The sequence below is a fragment of the Centroberyx gerrardi genome, chromosome 10, assembly GCF_048128805.1.
Source record: "Centroberyx gerrardi isolate f3 chromosome 10, fCenGer3.hap1.cur.20231027, whole genome shotgun sequence".
Taxonomy (NCBI): domain Eukaryota; kingdom Metazoa; phylum Chordata; class Actinopteri; order Beryciformes; family Berycidae; genus Centroberyx; species Centroberyx gerrardi.
The window spans coordinates 27670475-27696294 of record NC_136006.1 but is presented as its reverse complement, the minus strand read 5'-3'; the positions used below and the strand labels follow the sequence as shown (position 1 = coordinate 27696294).

The 25820-nt window shown below is 44.2% G+C and overlaps 1 protein-coding gene across 3 annotated transcripts; it reads right to left on the bottom strand.

The window, feature by feature from the left end:
- Positions 1-1165: 1165 nt before the first annotated feature.
- On the bottom strand, positions 1166-18342 carry vwc2l (von Willebrand factor C domain containing 2 like). Of its 3 annotated transcripts, none has more exons than XM_078286253.1 (4): positions 17929-18315; positions 12715-12828; positions 6792-6921; positions 1166-1317 (listed from the first exon to the last, which is right to left on the bottom strand). In XM_078286253.1, the coding sequence occupies exons 1-4, from the start codon at positions 18313-18315 to the stop codon at positions 1166-1168; spliced, it is 783 nt and encodes a 260-aa protein (XP_078142379.1). The 3 variants fall into 3 exon arrangements, with proteins under 3 accessions (XP_078142379.1, XP_071779240.1, XP_071779241.1); XM_071923139.1 differs by having other exon boundaries at positions 12715-12813; XM_071923140.1 differs by lacking the exon at positions 12715-12828 and having other exon boundaries at positions 17929-18342.
- Positions 18343-25820: the final 7478 nt, after the last annotated feature.

Sequence of the window (25820 nt, the reverse complement as noted above, 5' to 3'; positions counted from 1 at the left end):
ACATGAGTTTGCGGATGAAAGGGTGTGTTTGTGTTTGTGTGTGTGCACATGTATGTATGTGAATGGCGCTTTGAAGCACTTAGACATATGCAGATTTCCCCCTTTTGTCTGCCGGTTCTCGTCGGATTCACCCTGGCACGCAGGCTGCGGCGGCGCCAAGCACCCAGCTGGGTGATTTATCACAGAATACTCCTTGATTAAGGGAAATTAAAGCAGGCTGCTTTTCGCTTGCTAATTGCTTTGATAACAAGTTCAAGCTGTTAGTCGGTAGTTATATTTTGGTGGATATGGACCGCTGGGGAAAAACAATAAGGGCAATTAAGCCAAAAGGGATTGCCCAAAGTCGATGTGTTGACACAGTATAGTAATATTTTAAGGGTTGCATTACTTCAAAAACTACTTGTGATAGTTGCTGGCTAACCTCTTTTCTTGCGGTCTGGCTAATTCCACCAATTTACCCTGTCCGTGTTAATAAACAGTGACATGGATTAAAACCATGATGATTGATAAAGTCAGGATTTTAGGGTTTCATAGCATTTTAGAAAATCGACAGTGGCATCATCTAAGTGTTAGGGGTGAGTTCCTGCCGTAGCGAAAAAAAAAAGTCACGGCAGGACAAACATTTATGTGTGATGTGCATCTTGTAAACAAGCTCTTAGAGTGAAGCTGTGAAACACAAGCACAGCGTCGCGGTGCTCTCATCAGTGTCGACCCTCACGAGAAAAAGCGCCATAAGTTTGTGTGCTTACTGTTTGTTTTCCTGCTGTTGGAATTTTTACAACACCTGCGTGATCGTGGCAGACGAGTACAACAAGCCGATGACATACATACATACATACATACAGAAATCAATGGTTAGGAAAGAGTTCATGAAATATATAAACTTTTTTTTTTTTTCGTGTGTGAGAGCAGCAAGTCAAGCAAGTTCAATCATCGAAAATATATAGAACGGTTAAAACTGGAAGGTGGAAAGAGTCTCGAGACAAGTTCCGGCGTCTTCTCAGCGGCTAGGTTTGTGTTTGTGTGAAGCTTGCGAGAGCATCTTTCGGACTACTATGCTGTCTCAGGTTGCCTAGGAATTGTGCTCCTGTCCTGTCAATCATACAAAATGGCGCAGTAGGCAGGGCCTCGCCTGAGCTTAGCCACCGTCCCCGGGCGGGGGTCTCTATGACAACGACTGGCCGTTGAGGCACTCCCGCCGCAAGCACTGCGCCGGTTTCCACCAGTCCCCGTTGTGGCAGCGGCAGATGGTGCAGTCGTCCACCTTCACTTCAATTCCGGCTGGGATGATCGTCGTTCCGGCAAAGCAATTTGGACCTGCCGCATGGGAAGAGAGGGGAAGGAGGGATGGAGGTAGAGAGAGAAAAGAAGGGAAGAGAAGAAATGAATGCGGCTCTCCCGGGAGCCTCTCCTTTTTGGAGGGGCGGCGGAGTGATGCGGTGAGCCGCGGGGAGTTGGGCGAGTCAGAGCAGACGTACAGATCTTTTCACGGGCATGCACCGATGGGCTTGTTTTTGCAACACTAAAGCGCTTTTGTTAGCCTCCCCTTCTCCCTCGACATGGAGCGCTTTGCATCCTAATGCGCCGCGAGCAGAGGAGGCTGCCAGGCACTGGCTTGGCAGTACAGAGAGGTTGGAGTACAGAGAGAGGGAGAGAGGGAGAGAAAGCTGCTTTGAGAGGCAGTAGGGAGGATGGTGTTAATCACTTCAGTCTGTATGAAAAGGCCACAGACTCCTTAGAAATTCTCGCTCGCGCTGTTCCTCTGCACACACACACTCTACACTGACTTCCAAAACAATAAAGAACTCTGATAAATTATTAACTCGGATTTATCCTTGAAAAACTGTTAGATTTACTTCTGTGGGTCCCCTTTTTTTTTCTTCTGTCGATAAGATTTCGGCCCCTTTAATTCTCTGATTTGTTTGATTGTGTGCCTTTGGAACACCGATCACGCGATTGATAATCACAACAGATAGAAAGAGAGATTACCTCGGGTACATCTGTACTCGAGGAAGCCGAATCGCTGTTACATTCGCTAAAATGCATGAATACTTTAATGGTAAACACCGCGCGAGATTAGAATTCCTCTTATTTTTTTCCCCCCGCTGCCTCAGGGTGATTTGAGGCGGCGTATTTTCTTTTTCTACCTCTTGAGACAGGAGAGCAAGAAGGTGCCAAGAATTTGCCCCAGTTTTAATCATTTAAACGAAGCAATCAGCCGCTCAATTGGTGTGACGGTGACTTTGGATTGCTCTCAGAGTTCAGCTCTGTAAAACCTGCCAGAGTCAAGGCTCCTCCGTGAGTAATGATGAAAAACTCATTCATCTCATAACTCTTGAAGAGACAGTAGCTCTTGCATTGATCTTGACAAAAAAAATAATAATAATAATTCACCAGGTTTTCTCGTAATAATGAGATCTTTTCTCGTTATTATGAGGTCTTTTCTCGTTATATCAAGAACTTTTCTCATTACGTGATAAAGATCTCATTATTACGAGATCTTTTCTCGTTATTATGTAATCTCTTCTCGTTAGAATGAGAAAATAATCTCTGAATGTGGAGATAATAATGCTGTATGGATCTGTGGAGCACTGCCAGTCACAGAGCCTGGTTCAGAGACACTGCCTGATCTCCGTCATTCTTGGAAATCACTGCGCACTGTTGACAAACTAATGATAATTCCATTTGCATTACTCAAAGACGCCAATATCTCCCAGTGCCTCGAACCAAGAAGAAAATAAAAGCGGATTAAATGAAGTATCTGCGCCATTGTGGTCTTAGCTCTCCATGTGACGAGTCAACTGCTCTTTTTCTCATTATTTTGAAATCCTTTCTTGATATTATGAGATCTTATTGGTCATGATAATGAGAAAAGATCTTGTTATAGCAAGAAAAGATATAATTGCAAGTAAAGATGTTGAGAAAATATATAAGAACAGGAGAAAGAAATCAATACAATAAGAAAAGATCTTGTCGTTATGAAAAAAACGTGGTGAATAATTATTATTGTCAAGAAGAATACAATATGCTTCCATACGAAACAATACATTCATGCGACTTGAAAAGCCCACTGGATACATTCGGGGACCCGGGCGCAGTAGAACACACCTGCAAAAATGACTCATCTCGGAGCCCAGTATTCGAGCGTCTGATAGTCCTAGCATTAAGATGACCTGTCTGGAGGCTTATGCATTCCTTAATTATCGGCAGCTCAGCCTTTCATTCCTCTTCCTCTGGGATGTTGACTCAAGTCGGAGATTTGCATGAAGAGCAGGGCATTCGAAAACACCACTCAGCCACAATCTCCACGGCCCCAGAGGGCCATCATTAACGAGAACTCTGAAGGTCTCACCAGCTCTCGCTTTCACCCCGGTAAGGAAAAGAGAGCGAGACTTGCCTTTGGTTCAAGTTCCCGTGAATACGTACTGTTTATGAGTAGAAATGGGGTGCAGCGGGTATTAAATATATATGTTATACCCATAAAGGGAACCTTCGGCCACCCTCCTGTCCCCCATCCCCTCGCCTCGGCACAAGATGAGTCCCGCGGTCTATTCGGACATGATAAAAGCCCTTCGATCTGAGGTTAGAGGAGACATTGAGAGCGCTTGCCAAGTCTTAACTCTCATTGATCTGCCGCCGGACAGCTGGCACAGGTTACAGGACGAACCCAGCAGAGGTTGATGAGGGAAGAGGGTGACTGGCGTGGCTGCCAAGTGCGATTGTTTATAGCCAGATAGACTGGAGCTGCAAGGACACAGTTTCCGCTACCTGTCACCGCTTAAAGGACGCGGCCGGCGCCCGTCCGAGCCTGCGATCAATTCACGGCCAGTGACATGTAGGCGAGTCGGAGCGGTTTTGTTCCGTGTCATTACCACCACATGACATCATCTTTTCCCCTGCATACAGATTAAAGAGTGAGTGCATATTCTCTAATTAGTCAAAAACAATAGGCTTCTTGCCTTGAGGTAAGGAATGCATCCATTCAAATGTACCTGCCATAATCCTCAAATCCACGAATCGCCGCTGCTTGTCCATAAAATGTCGTCAAAGTGTCAACCTGAATAAGTTACCTGGTTTTAGCTGACATCACCATGACAGTCTTCAGGCAGATAAGAGCTGACAGGTCCATAAATGATTCAGCCTTATGGTTCACATTTTTAGACTACCGCTCATTATCATAAAGTATGCCTCATGAGAATTATATAATTGTAAGCATCGCCCCTGATGAGTTTATATAATTCATGATACAGATAACAGCCGAACTTCCGTCAGTGAACGCAGCTAGGCCCTGGGTCAAACTGTCTCTGTCTTTGCATCATGATGCTTCGTTAGAGTTTGTCTGCTGATGCGTGCATTAAGAACTCCTTCTCCTGTGGCATTGCGTCCAATGTGAGAACCCAGCGGGCCTCTCTGGAGACGACACAGTCCCGGAAACTTTTGTGAAATGAGCACGAACTCTGAAATGCTGATTTTGTAGCCTGATATTCAGACTGAATTGCCATTTTGTTCCCAATCCATTATTATAGTCTGACATTGCTTCCATGTTAGCTGTTTTCTGTGTGGTGGGGTGTTGATTTTCCCCGAACCAATCACTAGTGACTGATGTTTCCAGCCGCTCTGATGTTATTTTCAGTTACGCTGATGCTGGGCGTATTTACTAACTTTACCAAAAATATCGGTAATTTTTGACAAAAATATAATTTCTGCAAAGACAATATGTTGGTTAAGGGGTGATTTCAACAAATATAATTCTGCCGAAACGCCAATGAAAGACCATTGCATGAACGGTTCAAACTTTAGCCCCACCCACATAGGCGCTGATTGGCTCAATTGTTTCTCTGAGGTAGAACAAGCCATTGACTTGAGCAACACCAGACTCTCCGATTCCACCACAAATTGATTACGTGACAATAGCACAAATTGACCTTCTCCTTTTCACCACAAATTTAGCCAATGGTTAAGTTTAGGCAAGTAAAATAACTTAGATTGAGATTAGGGTTAGGTTTAGCCGACTGAAACAGACTGTCCAATCATATTGTAACTTTTGTTAAATTCAGCGATCAACAACGTCACATGAGAATCTGATGATGAATGTGTAACAAACAAGTGCTTTCTACTTCCCTATCCAGTGCAATCTTAATAATAATGGCTAAAGAAAAGCAGATTTTGGATGCAGCCGCGTAGTATGCATATAGCAAGAAGCGGCCATGAAGGGTAGGGTAAGGTTTTGGTCTTAGTTAAATAAGAAAAACCTTTGGTAAATATGAAAACTTCGCTCACAGTAGAAAACATCTGAAAATGGAACCCAGGTAATCGGGAGCTGAGGGCAAGTGCCCATCCTGATCTCCACACCCTTAACTTTCCACCTTTTTCCTATGTGGAACTCCTGCCTGTTTCTAGTCGTGTCTGCTTCTCCTAATACTTTCACAGTGGGAAAACGTACTTCTCCCTTATTTCCTGCACGGGGCCCATATTTGCATTTTCAGACATCGTGCTCATTTCACAAAATGCCTGGAGACCGGGCTCCTCGGAGCAGGTGAAGTGAAAGAGAGAAAAAAAGGCCCGACTGTCTCCTGAAGACCGCACGTCCAACTGGAGTACATGAGTGGATGGCTTCCTCCCACGGTCGCCTGTCCCTCGGCCAAAAATGAGAGCTAAACAGCGTTCCTCCACTGTCTCCCTCCCTCCACCCCTCAGCCATCCACCCACCACACAGATTCATCTGGCTGCCAGAGCCGGACCAGGCGCCCTTGGGGGGCCTGGAGACGGCAGGCCTCCCCTGAAATGCCATGGGTGTCACCGTATCCTGTCGGCCTGGATTAGCTCTCTTCTTCCAGCTGCTGCGGGCTAGCTGGCATGCGCGTATGTGTGTGCGCGCGTGCCTATGCGTGTTTAAATGAAAGAAAGAAAGGAAGCGAGGGGCAAAAACAAGGAGATGAGGAAAAGTGTGAAAGAAAGTGTGGGTAGCTCTGGTGATACGGACATTTAGCATCTTCCTCAAACTAAATACCTCTCTGCAAGTTGGAGAATGTAGGTCAGCCAGTGCTATGAGGCAAAACAAAATCTTTCAGGATATTAGTTTTGCCCATTCTTTGCTATTATCTTTATTCAAAAGTAATAATCAAAAGCTATTTCTCCAATGCACATAATGAGAAGGCTGAATGCAAAACTTAAGGCTGCATTCTTATTGTTTATATTCTCACTTGAGTTCAGTTTGAAGATCTCTGATTATGCAGAGCAGCATTCTAGTTGACCCTGCACTCGATATTACCCATAGGCACTCTCTGCCGTTGATCATTCCAGCCATCCAGCCAGGGCGATTATGTTCCGGAGGAGCAGTTACTGTACTTCAGTCATAAAGCCCCATCTGTCCCTCAGGATCGGGGCTGGCACGGGGAAATCTCCCACCTCCCCTTGTAAATAGCCAATGAACCATCGGAATCCTTTAATTCTAATTTAGGGATTGGCTGTGTGTGACAAGGGCGTCAGGGCATTGGGAGATAAAGGGCTCTCCGGGGGCCCATTAGTCCCTCCCACCATGGCCTTAATCAATGGGCTAATGTTTACTCTGCTTAGTGTGTCATTTATAATTAAAGCTAGTACCGCTCATTAGTGGCCAACAGGCCCAAGGTAATGATTTTAATTCATAAAACATCAATTACATCCTCATCCTCCGAAGGCGCGGTCATCAAATGGCCACGCCGCAGATAAACTTTCCTCCGTCGGTTTAATGAAATTTTAATGACTTCTGAGGAGTGTGCGGCGAATTCCGGAGGAGGGCGAGCGCTTACCGTTTTTACAGATGGGACAGCACTGCTCCGGCTCGTACACGGGGTTGACGCACTCCGGGACGGCGCAGTCGGACACCACGCAGTGCACCTCGTTATTTGGTTCGCAGCGGCACCATTCACAAGGCGACGGCTATATGGGCAGAGGGAGAGACACAGAGATTAGAGGTTAAATGACTCAACGTGTTTCACCTCTATCAGTGTAGTGAGTGCATATGCTGGTCATAGTTGAGCAAACTGTTCTTCTGTCTGCTGCGTTTGCTCCTGTCTGCCTTTTACTAAAAATGCTCCTATTATATGCCACTATGCTTATGATAAAATGAGAAATAAGTGCCTAAATCATTTTTAGACATTTTTATCAGACTTGCAAAATCTACTGGCATCTGCACACATGGAGTTCACCCATTAGACATAAACTGTAATAATTATAGTCTCTACAGATGCTTTCGTGATATCTAGCATTTTGCTGCATACTGCTGCGGCCCGCCTGGAGAAACAGCTCAGAGACTTCATCTTACCACCTCTGCAACATGCTAATCAGCGCCATCCAGCCCACTGTGCTGGTGCATCTTATTTGGCTCTATCTGTGCAAAGTCTGTTGACCGGAAAATGAACTGTAATGCAATTACATGGAGTGGAAAAATACAAACTGTTTAGAAAGCACGAAAGGTCAGCTGTTCATCACACTGGATTTTCTTTCAGCTCGTCATCAGCAAGTACTCTTTAGACGGATAATCAGCACAGGGCCTGCTCTATCAACGTCTGTGCTTTTATATTTGATAAAAGACACATAGATTGATTTTTTTTGTTCCAAATTAAAAACCCTTTTGAAAAAAATATAGTGGCTATAGTTCAAAAGTTCAACATCAGTGGCAAGAAGAAACTGAATGTCTGCAACCAACAAAATGAATGTGTGGAATGAATCAACAATTCCAACTGCATTGGTTCCAGCAAATTCCCTACTATCCCATCTACCTTTCTTCTCATTTCCACATCTTCTGTTCAAAATCCAATTGGATGTAGGATGAGTGACAAGAACTATGTAGCTTCATTGTGACTTATATCAGCTGATCACACCAGGATACATTAAGTGGCAGTTTGGAATGCACAAACATTGGATTTTGCTCACATTGCTATATGTCTTTAAAACCAGATATGGCTGTGGTCAGGCTTGCATTGTGATTGGGATTCTTGGTAGAATGGATGCAATGCAGCCTCAATGTGAATACAAGCAATGTAATGAGATGGAGAGGGAGAGCAGGAGTTTAAATAAATACAGGCAGAGGAAACGCACAGCAGCCGTTTTCGGCCCAACTGTGGACATACAGCGATGTGATGTTCTAAAAGTTGATCTGTAGGATGAGATCGCGTTGCAATGACAAGTGCAACTGCAGCCAAGGTGACTGCAGCAGACCACCGGAGGAAATTCAGATATGAATATGAGCCGGTTTCATACAGTTACCTCCCATTATTCCACTTTTCCTCCAGTTCAAGCAATGTATTTTGCTCATTGTGTCAGTGGAACATGTTAGAGCTGTGAGTCTCAAAATGCAATTTCATCTAAGTTCTCCAATCAACCTTAAATCATGACCTTTCCCTTATTTTTAGGTGAGTTAAACTGACAATGCTAAAGGCTTTGAAGCAATTTACAGGTAGACACTATTTGATCATCAAATGACTCTATCTGTCCTTGCTGCTCTGCACCATATGTCAAGGCTTCAGTCTGCAATGAAAAGGCCGCAGTCAGAAATTCCTCACACACGCACACACACACCTGCACACACAATGGAGCCATAGACCGTGAAGGTAAGATAAGTCAGCATCCTGAGAGAGCAAAACACCACAATCCTCTTACATCTGCAAACTGCTACAAAACGCTTCCCATTTCGCTGAGTTAAACATCCCCACAGTCGCCTGGCCCTCCGTCGGCCCGGGCGCCCGTACAATAGCGTGCCAATTAAACAGCGAGATGTTGACTCATGCATATGGAAGGCGATCTACGGTTTGTCAGCTCGGCGGGCCGAGGCTGCGGGGGCCGCGGAGGTGGGAGCCGGGGTCAATAGACGGGAGCACCGGGGGCTGAGACGCAAGACCTCGCTGCGTCTGAGGCGTTTAGACTGTGTAACGATGTAATTGCTGCATTTTGGGATTATTTCAATCTCCTCCAGTAGGAACGTCTGCCCTCTGAGGCAAGGTTTGGGAACATACCCCATAAAAAAGAACAGTGGGTAATTACAGTATGCAAGGCTTACTGAATATGAGCTATCCGGGTTTAGCGAAAATGAGATACTCTGACCATGGGCAAAGGGTAAGAACAATTCCAGCTGTTTTATATTGACACAGCCAGCAGCCAAAAACCAATCAAGATGATGTCTGGTAATAATAAATATGTCAGTAACGCTTTCTATGGAGGCCATGTCTTTAATGCACTATAAGCACATTCATTATATGCTATTTATAAGGCATTATAGACCTCATATGAATGTTTATACACCTTATAACAGGGTTTATTATGTATTATAAGTTGTTGACATAATGTATTATAAGTTCAAGGTTCATAACGATTTATAACACCACATGTGCAACACTATTACCAATATTATAATAATATTATTACACTTGACATGGCTCTCACAAAATTTTGTGCAAAATCATCTTTACTTACACTTTTTCATAATATTATAAGACATTATTCCACTTGTGATAATTATAATTCATCATCTGTTATGATATATCAGAGCAGTTCTCCAAGCTGTAATGCGCTATGCAACCCAAGACTCAGTTTCTTCTTTCATACACTGTAGTCACTTTGGCATTGGTGTTATAAAGCATTATGAACCCTGAACTTACATACAATACATTATGTCAGCAACTTGCAATACATAATAAACCTTGTTATAAGATATGCATATTTATACATATTCATGACGAGGTCTAGTGTGTTATAAATGCATTACAACATGCTTATAGTGCATTATAGACATGGCCTTCATGTATTCATCAAGTGTTACCAATATTTCTAGTCAGGGAATTATAACAACAATCACCTTTTCACAACAATGAGCTATATGTAGGCCTATGTTATTTCAAATGAAGGTCCAATCTCACAGATAATGTTTCATACAAGTGTCACTAGTCTGATCTCTTCACACAGTTCCAGTCAACAGTTGACCTTCCAAACAAAAAGTCCAAAACCAGCCAAGAACAGGACTGGCGCCAAAACTATTTTAATATTCTTTTTTGTATGGCCACACTTTACATAATGACTTACTCATGCTTAGGTAATGTAGCTGTTATTATCAAACCAGAATTCTAGGAACGATTGCTATGCATCCAATATTCTGTTAATGTCAATCCTATGTTTGGTAAAAAAAATAAAATATATATCCATTAGTTATTATTGTGCATTTGATAAAGTTATACTTAGTTTGAACAGACACTGGAAAGAAGGATCAAAGCAACAGGCTAACATTCCTCCCCATTACAATTCCTTTACATAGCAATAAGTAGATGGTTGATTACAAGCCAATTTGAAGTAGCTAATTATGGGCGAAAGCGCAGCACAAACATGTCCTGACTGCAGGAGACCAGGGCGGTGCAATTAGTTAAATGGACGGTATGAATCCAGCTAACACCGATTTTGATTCATATTTGACCAGCTGCCAAATCTATGGCACAGCGAAAGACTATAAAACATACAAAAAAAGCTGAAAACACTGAAACAAGCTTTCACTGAAATCTATATTTGGCAAACACAGCTGCTTTCCCCCATGAGGCACATTACTATCTTTAGAGGGAAAAAAAGGAAAAATTAGATATCGTACAGTAGTCCTTGAAGGACACATTAGTGATGCATGACTAAATCTGCTAAACCTATCATTTGTTTTCCTTAGTGAGTGGATTCTGTCAAATAGTAGCTCCTAGTAAATTGCGAGAATAAATTGGAATACCACTCAATATAACAATTAACATACATTATGCATTTGGTTTAGGGCAGTGCAATCAATATCTGTGAAAATGAACAGTTCTCTCCAAAAAACAGAAACAAGAAAACTAGGACTTATTTGTAATATACCAATGTACAAGGGATGGGTGACTGGCTTCTGGACTTACTATATGTAATGTTTGTCTGACTTTTTTCATCCAGTCTTCATGTCATGGTAGTTTTCATTTAATGTACCTTGATCCCCAGAAGTTTGTCATGGATACTTTACATTACAGTTCAAATTAGAGCGCCGGATCAGCCTTTCTCTCTTGTTTCTGCCTTTGAGAGACAGTAGTGTGTGTGTGTTCACTACTACTTTCAAAATAAAGCATTTCAAAGCTGAGGAACCATGGTATTCCTCTTTAAGTTAATCCACTGGATCGATCTGAAAAGCAGTGCCACATACAGTGCAGAGGTTTAAGTTCATCCCTAATCAAGGTGTATTTCGAAAAAAGAAAAAAATACGCCATGCACCTATACGATACATTGCAGGCGATCCCCTCAATGTATTCAGCGGCGCCGGTGCTTTCAGTGCATCCTTTTGTGCGCGGTCTACCGTGAAGAGGATCAGTCATGCCTCAGCCCCGGACTCACAAAAGGAAAACGGAGCACCGGGCACCGAATTTAGAAGTGCTGCCAGATGTTTTGGTAAGGCAAAGTGTCTCGTCGTCCCATCTCGCCGGCTGGGTACGAGAGCGAAGCGGCTGTTGTGCCTTCCGGTTTCGCTCAGAGATGAACAGAGCCGCGCTGAATAGTCAAATGACCTTCAGGGGGAGGGGTGGGGGGGGTGGTAATGTAAAATACTTTGAGGCCAGACAACAGGGTCACAGGGAACTCATGCATGCGATTAACAGGAGTGATGGGGAGGAATGGGATTGACAGTCAAACTGCATGCCGGTGTCGCCCACGTCAAATCCACATCTTACCGGCTGTCAGGGAATACAGAGAGAGAGAGAGAGGAGGCAAGACATGGGGATGAGGGGAGCTGGATGCTAAAAAACATTCCGCAGGCTCTTGATATTTGGGAAAGGGGGTCCTCCCCTTCCCTTTAAATGCAACTTGGTTGTGAGGAAAAACCGTCTCGAAAAGTTCTTTCCGGCCTAATTGTTTGCACTTAATCATTTCTTCAAATTAGAACCATTTTTGCCGCTGGCAGATTGGATAGGAAAATCAATTTGAGCAATCATTTCTGCTGCTTTTTATGGCTGTTGCGTCTCATAGGTGTCAGTGTTGAAAAGCAGAGTCACTAATTACTGCAGTGTGTGATGTGTAGGCAGCTCTGTGTGTGTGTGTGTGTGTGTGCATGCATTTGCACGTGTGGTTGTGTGTGTGTATCCGTGCGTGCATGTATTCTTTCGCTTAATCTCTGCTTTTCTATAATTATATTAAGTTGTGCAAAGGGGGTTTGGTTTATTGAGTGCGCAATTATAAGTTACTTTCTGAAATTGCAGTATTTTCCTATCATCTACAACTAAATATAGGCTCAGGGTGGTAAGAAGTAATATGGTTTTCTTTGGAAATGAGAGCGCCTCCACATTTAAGACCTACTCAGTGGTTGCACTGAATAGATTAGTATCTGTCCCATGGAGATTAAAGGAAAGATGAGTAGAAATAAAGTATTACGATTGTAGATTTTGGCGTATTCTTTGTCGAATTGGTTAACACTGTTTGCTTTGAAATGAGACATGATTCAAGATAGCCTGATGGTCGAAATCTAAGGTCACAATGTGTACCTTCACTGAAAATGCTGGAGACCCCCGAAGCAACGTCCACCTCATCTCTCCTGTCTCCTAAATCCAAAGCAGCCCCCCCCCACCCCCCTCCCCCCTCTCCAACTCTGCATCCCTTCCACCCAGGGGATCGCAGGAAGCACGGACGGGATTGTTCACATTTGAGTTCACATCCCAGCCCTAGCCTGTCCGACCTGGGATCTGAACTCACCCTATATCTCCTGGTTCTTGATTGGAGCTGCGCTGAGGCCAGAGGCGCGCCGGCAGCCATGCTGGGCAGACTGGTCTCTTCCTCAGCTGATGGGGAACCCTGTAGGTGAAACACCTACCGAGGGTGAGTGGCACAACTCTCACAGGGCAGCAAAACAACAGAGCAGCAAACACACCCGCTTGGTAGTCACGCTAGTCCTGCAACATCCATATCACTATTAGAAAATAATACTTTAATCTCTAAAGAACAATATCATTTCTGAAGTGGGCTAGCTGGCACTGGGTAATACACTTTAAAGTGGATTCTTAGATTGCTGAAGCATGAGTTATATAAGGATTAGATTCAACAAATGAGAGGCTGACATTGCACTACAGCCAGCTGCTGTGTGGAGTGAATGGCCATTACCACTAGCATGACAATGACTGCACACATTACTTAAGTGGCACTTAATGACTGGCCTTAATATTGCATGGTAGGATTTACTGTATGATGGCACTGGATATTGAAAAAGGTGTTGGGTGATGCTAGACTATGCATCTAAAAAAGAACCCTCTCCTTTCAAAAACAGACATCAGAGTGTTCCAGAAGCTCTAAAGACACCACATCCTTTCTTGTTGGCTTTCTGGGATGCTGTATCTCTGCATGTCTCCTCCCTCACCTGCTGCTGAATGTAAATGCAGACCTCTGCACAATGCGCCAGGATCACAGCCAAGGAAATGCCAATGAGGCCCACACCAAAGGTTAACCTGTCGGCATCTCTTAATTGGGGTCCACATCCCAGATACTGACAGCCTTTGATTTCCTTGAACACTACAGGGTTCCGAGGCTTTCATTTCCTGACTGGAGAGATCCAGCCTCACGCAGGATGCAGACTAAGACAACCTGTGGTCTAAGTAACCCGCATGGCCTCGCACCACTCGTCTCATGCCCCTACCAATTATTTAGATGACTAATGGCGGGCGGCCATCCTCAGCCTCGATTTCCTCCCTCCTTATTTCTGTCATGTAATTTTCGCTGGGAAAATCAATGAGAACAAATGAATGTTTTTTTTTTCCCCCAAGTACCGATGAAATGTCCTCTCTGGGTCCTCCAGTCAAGGTTAGCATGGCTATGAGGGTGAGATGCACTATTGATGGACTTGATCTCACATCAAACCGCGAGGCTTACGCACTCGCAGGCGCCCTCGCTGGGAAAGCGTGGGCTCGCATCCCAATGCGGGGCTGAGCTTGATGCCGTCTGACACGCAAACACACCGATCACGACAGATTAACTACATGGGTTCCAAAAGGGCTGATTTCACACCCCCCTTATTAACAACGGCACCGCTTCACTTTAAAGCCCGCGCTAATGCGTAATGTCTAGGCCCCCACCGGAGATCTAAAAAGCCTTGTAAACAATAGCAAGCCACAATTAGATACAGGTGTGTGACAAAGAGGAATGCCGCGACCATCCGCTCATCCAGCTGAACGTACCGGAGGCGGATGCATGCCAGTGAAAATGAACAACAAAAAAAGCCCACACACTGACAACTGATGAATAATGACTCCCAACCACTTTCTTTTTTTTTTTTGTCTTTTTCATGTGATAGTGGATTAAAACTCAGCCACAGATAAACAAGAATAGTTCATAATGATGCTTCTTATTTGGTTTCATTCACTGCGTAGCTCTCTGCCTAAATTTTTCAGTGATATGCTAATAGTCACAGGTGCAACATCTTCCTTACGAGATTTCATTGTTTTGCCTTGAAGTCATGATGACGCACATGAATCCAAACTAAAGCAAACTTACTGAGGTAGATGAGTAGCTTTGTCAGATGGGTTTATGAGAATGCTGCAGCCTTTAAAAACACAACTTTTTTTTTTTCCCATGCTGATGACTAACATAGTCAAAAAACGTTATAATTTTATGAGTTTTGTACAATCCAAAGTGGTTTCGACCTAAAACTCGTAGGACTCAATAGGACCCTAACCTCACATTCACGCTGTGAGCAACCTGGTCGATGGGTCGCTCTATTCTGACTGACTGTGGGCAGTGCGAGAGGCTTTGATCGCATCTATGTAATGGTCTTCAGCTACCAAGTTTTGAACAGAAAAATCATGTGGTTTTGGTGCTTTGGTATTGCCTGTTATTACATTACATCGTTTTGATGTGTTAACATAGCTAGAAAGCACTAAAAACGTAGCATTAATTGAAAATAAACTAAAAAAAACATCCCTAACCCAACCATTCTCCGAGCATCGTTTAGTGATGTTTATTCCTGTAGTCTTTCGAATAAAAGTTAGAGAACTAGGACGTTTTGAATGGTTGTAATCAACTTTTCATCCATTTTGCCAAACAAGGAGGCGCAGAAATCTGTTGACGGCCAATGACCATGAAAAGTTCAACCGTGGACAACTTTTCTTAGCCGACTCCTTGTTGACCGTCCACACGTCGGCCGAGTTTCCCTGGTCTCTCAGCTCTATAGGAAATGCATGAACTTCTGGTGACTTGTTGATCATGTTGCTCACAATGTGAATGTAGGGTCAAGGCCAGTTTCAATTTGATTCCTGGCCTAATTGCGCTAGAAAGATCTGAATCTGGAATATGTAACTGGTTTTAATGAACATGACTCAATGTAACATTGTTATTTCTGGACTACAGAGTCCAAGACATGCAGCAATACTGTGGACCTGATGTAATTATCCCTTGTGCACAGTTAAAAGAATAGTTCAAATGAAATTCCAGTCATTAACTACCCCCATGTCAGTCGAAGCTCCACTGAAGTTGGTATGACAACCATAGTTCCATCTCAGCCTTCTTACAAACTATTAAAGTTAATGGAGCCATCTTTTCATAGCTTCCCTCAAATTGCTCCAAAACAGCTTGTGCAGCATAATCCAAGTGTTTTGTAGCCAAACGATTGCACTGAAGGTCCAAAAAGTCCAATATTTACTTCATTATCTCTTATATTCTTCTCAATGCCATTGCTTTGTTTTAGAAAGCGCCAACAGTTGTGCACCTAGTTGTGTGTGTGTCCTGTGGCGCCCCGGTGGAAGTCAGAAGACTGTTTACGACTCACCGGCCTATAGACGTTTTGGGGGCGTGGCTTGGTAGCACATTAGCTGGCACAGTCTTGCGACTTCCGCCAGAGCGAAAAAGGCAGAGATGGAACTATGGGGGCAAACTCGCTCTCTGGTTTTCGTATGAACTTTAATGGAGTTTTGACTGACATGGGGGTGAGTAGTTAATAATTTTCATTTTGGGGTGAACTATTCCTTTAAAGTCTGATCAGACCAATCAGACAAGTGTGGAAAGTTTCCTCAAAGCCCTGAAATGGGCTTGGACATGTATGTTACACTTCTTGAATGGATCTATCATTAGATAAAACCGATCAATCATAGGCAATACTCAACAGCGCATCAAAAATGCATCAGGTTAATTCGATTTCTGGGCTAATGTGGATTTCCACTGCTTGACCTCTGTGGTTCCCACAGCCGCAGCACACTCTCCTAATCTGCCATTGACTGACATTAATCTTAAATTAAAGATGCCCTTTCAAAGCTTAATGTAAGCCCTCATTTAGTTCTAGAGTACCTCTAACCTCCCTTCATAAAATCTGGTTATTTAATCCAGAACAGGCTAAACCTAGAACTATTTAAGATATGGCTGGGAAAATCAATTCAAGATAGTCCAGCTTCACTTTTAGCCCAGGAATAAGCTTAATTCATGTTCACATCAGTAGCTCCAAAATAATCGGATGTAATGGATTTTTCAGTTGGAGTCTTATAGCATTTGACTGACACACAATTATAATGGGGTTATTACTCCTAGCGGGTAGCCTATGTATTTTCGCAAACATGAACAAATGCCATGATTAACCACAGAGCTACATCGTCTCGGTTTGGGCCAGATTGTGTCAGACCATATTTCAATCATCCACAGCCCCAATCCACTTGTGATGAATTTAAATGAGGAGGTTTCCTCATGGGCAGCAACAGTTTAAAACACAGCCTGTAGTTGTCATGCTCACAGTGTCATTTCTAATCAGGCAATACTGTCATTCTCTATAACGACTGTCAAGACATCGGTCTGATGGACAGACACAGTCCTCCCTTTCCACAAGACACAATGGAAATAGAGTTCTGCCAGCAAAGGCTCAGTGTTTACAGATACATGCTTTGAAATCACTTGTATTGGAACAATGGTCCTGGAGCAGAACGATGGCAGCCTTCTGGTGTAATGTTAGTATCATTCCACAGAGCAAGCATTGAAATATCAGCATATTTGCCAGCATAGCATTTGCCATTTGCCATGTTGCAGTGTGAGATAAACAGGGCAGGGAGGAGGGAATGACATCAGTCCAGGAGGCAGCCATCTTTGTGCCCCTGGTCCATAAACAAACAAGTTCACATGATACTTGTACAGTATGCCATGAAACGATATAGTTACACTAACCCCCAACACAAAGCCTTTAGTCCATGCTTCTTTTACATTGTATTTTGCAAATTTGGTGGGTTTTTTTTTTTTCAATATCAATATCATCAAGATGATTGATGTCAACACAACTGCAAGACCAAAAGCAATGCCATTGACCGCTGTCCCTGTCATATCATATATCATGAACATGCAAGCCTAGTTAGAAATGTTTATATGATTATCTTCATATTTACAACAGCTGAATAACCCAAACAGTCTGGTGGTCAGCCATAATGTAAGATGGTTGATTCACTGGCAAAATTATGCTGATGCTTTTACAGCACTTTTCATTGATAGTGACTGATTGAATCAACCTGGCAACACTGAACCAGCTCATGGGCATCAGTTGGCCAGTTGCCATATGTGAGTCCACATGTTTTGACCTTATTGTTTGTTATCATCATAGTGGAGGGCAAAGGCCAAGTGAAAGTGCCAGAAATGTCATTGGAGGCCATAACTTTACTTAAGCAGGGAGCCTTCAGGACAAATGTTCCCTCTAGGCCGATAGTTTGGTGTTCTCCATCTAATCATTTGTTATATTGACCAAATAATGTCAGTCATTGCTCCACTTGATCCTAAAGATTACTGGATATTGGAAGGCTGGAAGGTTTGGTGGCAAAGTTTGCCATAGCTTGTGATTTAGTGAACTGACCCCCCTGGACCAGCTGCATCAATAAAGCAAATGATAAATAAGCTATTATAATACTATTTAGATCCAGGTTGGGCCATATCCTGCAATTCAGATTCATGACTTCTTACCTTGAATTCCTCCAGGATTTTGTAAGTTTTCCCCCGGTACTCGCAAAAGTTTTTAACCTCCTTGCACTCGGGGCAGCATCCATTGTGCTCCACTTTGGTGCACTTGGGGTGGATCTTGGGGCACTCGGGCTGGTCGCACACGGGCCCGTCCTCGGTGCACACGCACGGACAGTTCGAGTGTCCCGGGAAGAAGCGCTCCCCGAGTTTGTAGACGAAGCCGCTGTCGTCCACGCAGCCTTTCCCCCGGTAGTCATCGAAGACGATACTGTCCCCGGCGGTCCGCTCCGCCTCGTCCGCGGCGTAATCCTCGGGGTTGCCGACCGAGGCCGCGGACACGGCGTTCAGGGCCAGGAGGACGACGCAGGCGGCCGAGAAGAGAGGGCCCATCCTTCGCCGCGGCATCGCGATCCGCATTCAACAAGAGCGTCTGGATGGCATTCCTAGGCCCCCGGTATCCGCTCCAGATCCGCCCTGCGCTTCACCATCATCAGCATCACCATTGGGGACAAAGCTGCGTTGGGGAAAAGCGAAATAATATGATGTGATGGATGATTCTACTGCTGCTGTTTTGCACACCCACATAAAGCTGTAAACAGCACTTTCCACCTACTTTCCATTCATTTTTGTTTAACATTTTCTAGTGTTGAAATTCTCGGCTGCGTATGTTTCTAAAAAACCCACATTTGCTATATTCATATTTTTCTTTGCTGTATCCCATTACTATTTGCTGCTGCAACGGGGATCATTCAACTTCCATCATCTTATTTTATCTTGATAGGCAACTGCTTTTCTCAGACTGTACATGATACTGTTATTTCTGGAAGAAAAACCTTCGATTAAAAAAACGCATGTGCGCGCGAGTGTGTGTGTGTGTGTGACTGTGTGTGTGTGAGAGAGAGATATATAGAGAGCGAGAGAGAGAGTGTGTGTGTGTGTGTGTGTGAGACAGAGACAGAGAGAAAAGGGGGGGGGGGGGGTTCAAATAATCTTGATTCAAAATCATGGCAATAGCCGAACGCCCAACATTAGGAGCAGCCTATGTGGAAAAGGTTAACACATCCATTATCTGAAGTGGGTGGAGTGGGTTCTCTCTTTTCTTCTCCCCACTCAATAAAACCCGAGCTATTAAATAGGCCATCTTTGTACAATTTAAAACTCAATGTGAGCGACCAGAAACAACAGGTAGCCGTTAGCCCGTTTCGAATGCCCTTGATGCCAATTATTCTGCAAATTACCGCTCCAATATTCGACTTACAGTAACATGCTTTTACCAAATCAGCCTATAGCATGCAGATTTTCCGAATCATTGTTAAATGCGCAATGGGATTTAACCCAAATCCGTCGCCCCTTGCGAGGGGAGGGGGGGACCACGGAGCAGAATCCAGACACTTTATAAGCTTTATATGAGAGCAAATCTGTCCCTTTAGCTTGGAATCCTTTGGTTTCGTCTAAGCATGTGCTGCATGTTTTGATAAATACATGTAAATGTCAGTGGCAATAGAAAGCAGAGTATGGGGCATTCGCCTTAACCAACTCACCGCGTTGAAATTGCTTGATTTCCACTTAGTCTGAAGCCAGAGAGTCCGAGAAATAGAGGGCTATAGAGCAGATTAAAGATAGTAGCCTATCGGTAACTTCAGTTTATCCACAGGGTAAATTCGCCAGGCTCCGAGAGATACCGTAATCCCCCCTCTCCCTCTCCCTCTCCCTCTCCCTCTCTCCCTCTCTTGGTGGCGGGCTTAAAAGCAATTAAACACCAGCCTTTTGGAGATACGGATGCCCCGTTTCCAGTGCAAGCGAAGTGATATCCGCGTAAAAGTAGGTCTGCTTCATGGTTATCCGTATAGGACTCACCTTTGTGAGACAAAAACACAGTTCACGTCCAAAGGCATGCGACGTGGACGGAAAGAGGGAGAGAGAAACGTGGGGGGGAAAAACAGCTTTTAGAAAAATCCTCTATGTGGTTCCCAGAGCATCCAGAGTCATTTTAATATTTCCAAATGATGCGGGTGTGTATTTAAAAAAAAAAGAAGAAGAAAACAGCATTCGGTCTTGTTGCGCATATACATCCAGCGGTTACATGACAAGTAGCCACAAGAAAAAAGATGAGAAGCAAAATCCAGAAAGGTAGCCTACAAGTTTAACAGTCGGGAAAATTGAAGCAAGGGGGATTAAAGCCAGTGATTACAGATAATATGGACCTCGGCTGTCGGCGGATGCTTCCTTCATCGTCCTTCGGTGCGATTGAGGAGGGAGCGCTCCGACTTTCAGCACCTCGGAGAGCGACTGTCTCCTGCCTCCTGGACTGAACAGCACAGCTCCCCTATCCGCCCGTCCTCTGCTCCCCTATCTCACCAAGAGGGAAAAACAATGCTTACATCCTTAGATCACGATCAGGAAAACTCAGAGTGCATGTTTTTTTCTCTCGACGTTGGAACCGGTCCCGCTGGAAGTAAAGGTTAAAATTTAGCGAAGCGACGAATTAAGTGGCCAGTGGTCAGAAACGGTCCTACAGGAGCAGGTTGTAGACTGAGGAGGTAGTTATACTAAGTGTGAGTGTGAGGTAGAGATGCAATTCTTTGCGTGCGTGTGTGGAGCACGCGCGGGCGGGCGCGTCTGCGCGCGTGTGCATGTGTGTCTGTACACGGGTGCGACTGTGCGCGTGTTTATGTGTGCGTGTTTGTGTTTGTATGTGTGCCTGTGCATGTCTGTCCGCGCGCCTGTGCGTGTGTGTCTGTGTACGTGTGCGTGTGCATCTGTGCACAGGGGCGACTGAGCGCGTTTGCATGTGTGTCTTTGTTGTGTGTGCACGTGTGTCTGCGCGTGCGGGCTTGTCTGCACACATGACCTACAGTATGTTCTCGTGAGTCACTCATTATTTGCAGCACAGTTTACAGAAACGCATTTGTATTCCAAGGTGCAACGCAAAGGGAGTCTGACTTTCCAGCCCCTACAACAACACAAAAAATACAATATGGCATTGCAGAGCAGCAAAATATCCGCTTTGTCTTACAGAGGATAGCCCGTAGGGGCCACTGCCTGCCTACATTCAGAGTCTAAGCACAGATGATTGAGTGCGACCCAAAGAGATCATAACTTAATTAGTCATTCCCAAGCGGAATCATACACATCTTATCAAAGGGAGCCTTGTGGCCTGTCTTGTACAAATATAGCTATGTGCTAATTATGTTATCTGAAATGTAATGACTGAAAGTTGTTATTTAAGGTAACCTATGAGCTCTTCCACTTCAAACACCTGCACTCTCCAGGGTAAAAAAAAGCCCCAACTCACTTATATCAAATAATTAAAATTACAAAATGACTTGCCATACCCATCCACTGTTTCATCTGCTCTGCTGAATCATTTGTGGAATGTAGAATTCAATTGAAAGAGTCCAATTAACAAAATACCTTCAATTTGTGTGATGCAGGTCATTCTGGGTATTTATTGCCCTATTTTCTGCCCGACTGAAAACCAATGGCTTTCAAAAGATCTATATGGCTGTCCAAACAACTAGGGAGTCATGCATACACAGATCAATAGTTGGGACAGCCATGCAATACAGGTGTGGTTTAAGATATAAACTGAGGAATAGACACTATCACATGAGTATATGGTTTGGTAAAGCTATAAGAAGAATGCTTAAGATTTGTGATAGGTGTGTGTGTGATCTCGTGTATGTGTGCTTGTATGCATACTAAATATATATACATGCTCAATGATGCAGGGGCATATCATGGGCCCAACCTCCTTCGAATATGATCCTGCTTTACTAATACAGCAAGCCTGCTCTCTGGCAACATCTGTCAAGTTAGTTCAGCATCAAGTGCATCAGAAGCTCCGGCTTGATGACATTCAACCTTCATAACTGAGATTTTCTCACTTTTTCTCAACAGCAACGTGTTAGCCCCGCTCCTGTCAGCCACGTTCCGCTAATTGGCTCCTGATCCCGCCCCGTCTAAAAGGCTCAACAAGCTAGGGCCTCGTAACACGTAGGCGATCGCTATCATTACACCAAATCATACACCATCTGAGTGCGCCGCTAAGTCAATCAGGCTTTGAGACAGTGCAGCCGCCGCCGCTGACGGAGATCACGCTGGGGTTGGTTATCTCTAAGAGGTGACAGGTGTCTGAAATGCAGATGCTGGCAAAGCTGCAATCACAACAAAACCCGTGGCAAGCGGAGGGGTTTGTCAAACTCCCAGTGACACGCACAAAGCGCATAATTACTGTGTCAGCTGAAACATTTAGCAGCCGAACGCAGGAGGGCAAACTGAGGTGGCACTGTTAACTTTTCTCCTCGGCTGAATACGGCGCCGGGGGAAGCCGCATTTTCCCCGTTTCCCATTTTTCATGTGGTGTTTGCGTTTTTTTTTCTTAATCTCCTCCAACTTTCACCCCTGGTTCTCTCATCGTCTTTAGGATCCTCATCGAGTTGCATGTGTCGGCTGCTGGATTGTTGAGTGGTTTCTCTTTCCGGCTTTCTTTTCCCCCTTCAACATCGTGCCTCCTCCTCCGCTGGCGGATGTGCTTTGTGTCAGACGAGGAAGATGTTTAACAAGACCCAACAGTCCTTTTTGCGGTTTCTGAATGAGATCTCACTCCGTATGACTGAGAGAGAGGCGTGCACTTGCCAGCTCCTGCACTATAGCCTACTGCACGCTTAACTATGCATCATGACCCCCACCCCCTCCCATCTTCTACACAGCACCATCTTGGCCGTCAGTGATAAAGAATAAAAACACTGATGGTTTGTGAAGCCTCTCATCTCCCTTCCTCTTCCTCGCGCCACTTTCCGCAATGGAGGCACCAAACCGGAACAAGTATATATCAATTATTAAACCTGACATCGCACTCGGGGTCCATGTTGGATCTTAATGCGGGGATGTGTTGTCTCAGACAGCCAGCCAGCTACTACAGCACGGCATGGTCCATTAGGCCTTCACTCTGGCTCACGAAAAACACGGGCTGGATGATACAAAACAACACTGGAGCAACCCGCTTCTATAAATAGACTACCTGTGACTTAGTGGTGAAGTAGACAATTTTCTCACAACATATTCCCGAGCAAGCCTAACAAATATGTTTACATCTCACTTGTGTGTGCTTGGGAGCGAAGGCAACAAAGCCCAAGACCACAGGAGTGGGTTCCAACTCAATCAGCTAATGGAAAGGGAGCTCCACCCCCCCCCTTCCCACCACCTCCTTATTTTCCTCCAGCAACGCATTCACCCACAGCCGAGACTGTACCGAATGTTATAATGGTATAGCCATTAGGGCTACATTTATAGACTGCAAGCAGGTCTTCGGCATTATATTCGGTCACAGCTATTCACGCTGCCTTATTAAACTGAATGCCAGAGAGGGGGGGAAAAATACAGAGAGAGAGAGAGAGCCAAAGCAAGTGAGAGGAAAGAAAGAAGACACAGAGACAGGGGGAGGGGGGATGGAGGGGCCTCAGGTGAATCGAGACTTGTGTGGGAGAGAACTATAAAGTTTCCCCTCTTCCATGGAAACCGGGTTATGCTTAATAAAGCGACGCCTTTGTACTAATGTCTCGAGCAGGGAATTTCACATTTAACAAAGCGGCGTCGCCTCTCAGTTGTTAAATATTCTCTTCTTACCCTTAAAATTAACGCTAGTAGTACAATTTTGACTGTAGCAAATCTAAATCCTTGGCATGAGCTGCTGGAATCCCTTGCTGTTTAGACGGCGTAACAATGTGAATCCACGCTAGCTTATCCACATGCTTTATAAGAGTCTTCCAGTTTCTCCTTTGAGCCGCTAAAGTAGTTTAGTGATCTTATTATGATGAATGTGTAAGCAGTTGAGCCATCATGGTTATTTGGAATCATCCATGGCTCTATGCAGGATATAGGCTATTCACGTATTGAGAAATCAGATATCGCTGTCCCGGTATTCAGAGAGTGACATACAGTAAGTGCCTTGAGATTCTTTCATTTCTTTATTTCCATTAAACCATTTGAAAATTTGAAAAGGAAAGCGTTAAATGGTGGAAGAAATTCAAACCGGATGCTTTCCATGGGCCTATTTTTTTCACTGCGTGCCATGTGGATAGTGTGCTTGAGTGTATCAATTCAGACTTGCCTTTCAGAGTGTCTCATAACCCCCACCTCGCTTCACCCCATCCACTTTCCCCCTGTGGTCCTATAACCAACATCCTGTATTACATGGGACACTGATTCAGACATTCAAATAGCCTTTCTAAAGCGAGGAGGGGAGGGGGGATTCGTCGGGTTTTTGGGATGAGTCAGCTTGGTGGCGACGGCGAACAGGGGAAGAAATCCATGCTCCGGTCTCAGCTCGCTAGTGGATCGCGGGTCTCTCTGTGATACTTATTAGCCCGGCTGTGTGTAACGGTGCCCCTGTGGGTGCTGGCATTTTCCACCGAGTTAGGCTAAGAGCTCTCTTCTCCCCCCATAGGGGACCTGTAGAGACTCTCTGACTCGCTTCCTCCAAAGGCTGACGATGCTTCAGCGGCTCCGGGGAGGCAGAGAGCACCGAGGCTGTGTCGCCGTGGTTCGTTGCCTCTTAATGACTCTGCTGCTTTAAACATGCAAATGGAGCTGAAGTGGAGAGGAGAAGGCCTGGAGGGATAATTTGGCATATGAATCAAATGGAATATACTGGAATTACGCAGTGTAATACGTGGCCAAGGTATAAAAAAAACAGCAGGAGCAACAACAGAACAGTGTGCATCATGGTTAATGTGATTCTGAGAGACGTTATTCTGTTCTTTCAAATTTGTGCAAATGTTGTGCTACAGAATTAGTTCAAAATACATTCATTTGGGTTTTTTGGTCTCAATTATAACCAAAGTAGTCGTTTGAATCAAGGTGGAGCAGAAATTCAAGAAATTAACATTAAAGTATAAAATTTAAATAACAGTTTCTCTAGTCTTCTAGTTTAAAATGGATTCAACCCCTTACTTACTTGGGATACATTGAATCACAGGCTTCAATGTTATTACTCACACTATCTTTAAGTTGTAATCAAAGATTTCAAATATATTTTCTTTTCACAATTTCACCTTTCTTGCCAGGAAGACTTATACCAGGTCCTTTCATTTCACCAACTTTAGGGTGTAGGGCTTGCTCTGCTGGAGCAGTGTGTGGATTGGATGTGTCATTTATTGGTGATATTTGAATACAGGTTCTTGGGTTGTCTAGTAAAGAGTACTACTCTAGTAAAGAGTACTGTCAGACCAAATAAATGTAATTTAAACTAATTTTGTAGCACTATTGGTTGTACTCTGGAAGTAAGACACCCACTCTTGTGTCGTACTGTTCCCAAATGCATTAATATGAAACGGGCATCTTACAGTGAACGGAACTTCTTTCAAAATGTAAAAGTTTATAGCCTGATATTAACATTTGGATGCAACTTTGCAAAACATGATTGTTGGCTTCTCATTCACAGCGATGGATTACCTTTACCAACTGAATTACAAAACTCGTTTTCTATGCTGTTTGGAACTGAATGGGAGCGAATGAGCCTGAGAGATTATGGAATAGTTATTTTCATATGTAATGCATCTACATAATGTAAGTACTGAGCACCACTTATGCACAGGGAGAGGTCATGGTTACCAGTATTGACAGCTTTGAATTGGATTCAAACACTGACGCACCATAGACTAGGGTTAGGGTTAGGGTTGTCATTAGCAGCATGGCAAGGCTATGGAGAGGACCTCATCAGATTTCAGAATACTCATGAGGCACCTGGGAGGTGGAATACTTTCCAGCATCCGTCGGCCAATAAGATTGATTGTCACTACACACAAAGGGTGTCGAAGGGTGTCAGTTATGGGTGTAATGTATTCCACGGTAATCATCTACTATTACGTTAGCCCCTAGGGATGTGGACCACT

Coding starts and splice junctions, on each gene's coding strand:
- vwc2l (XM_078286253.1), bottom strand. CDS start 18,315: ATGGGCCCTCTCTTCTCGGCCGCCTGCGTCGTCCTCCTGGCCCTGAAC. Junction 12,829..17,928: donor AAATCCTGGAGGAATTCAAG/GTAAGAAGTCAT, acceptor CACCCTCGGTAG/GTGTTTCACCTACAGGGTTC. Junction 6,922..12,714: donor CAAGAACCAGGAGATATAGG/GTGAGTTCAGAT, acceptor CTGCCCATATAG/CCGTCGCCTTGTGAATGGTG.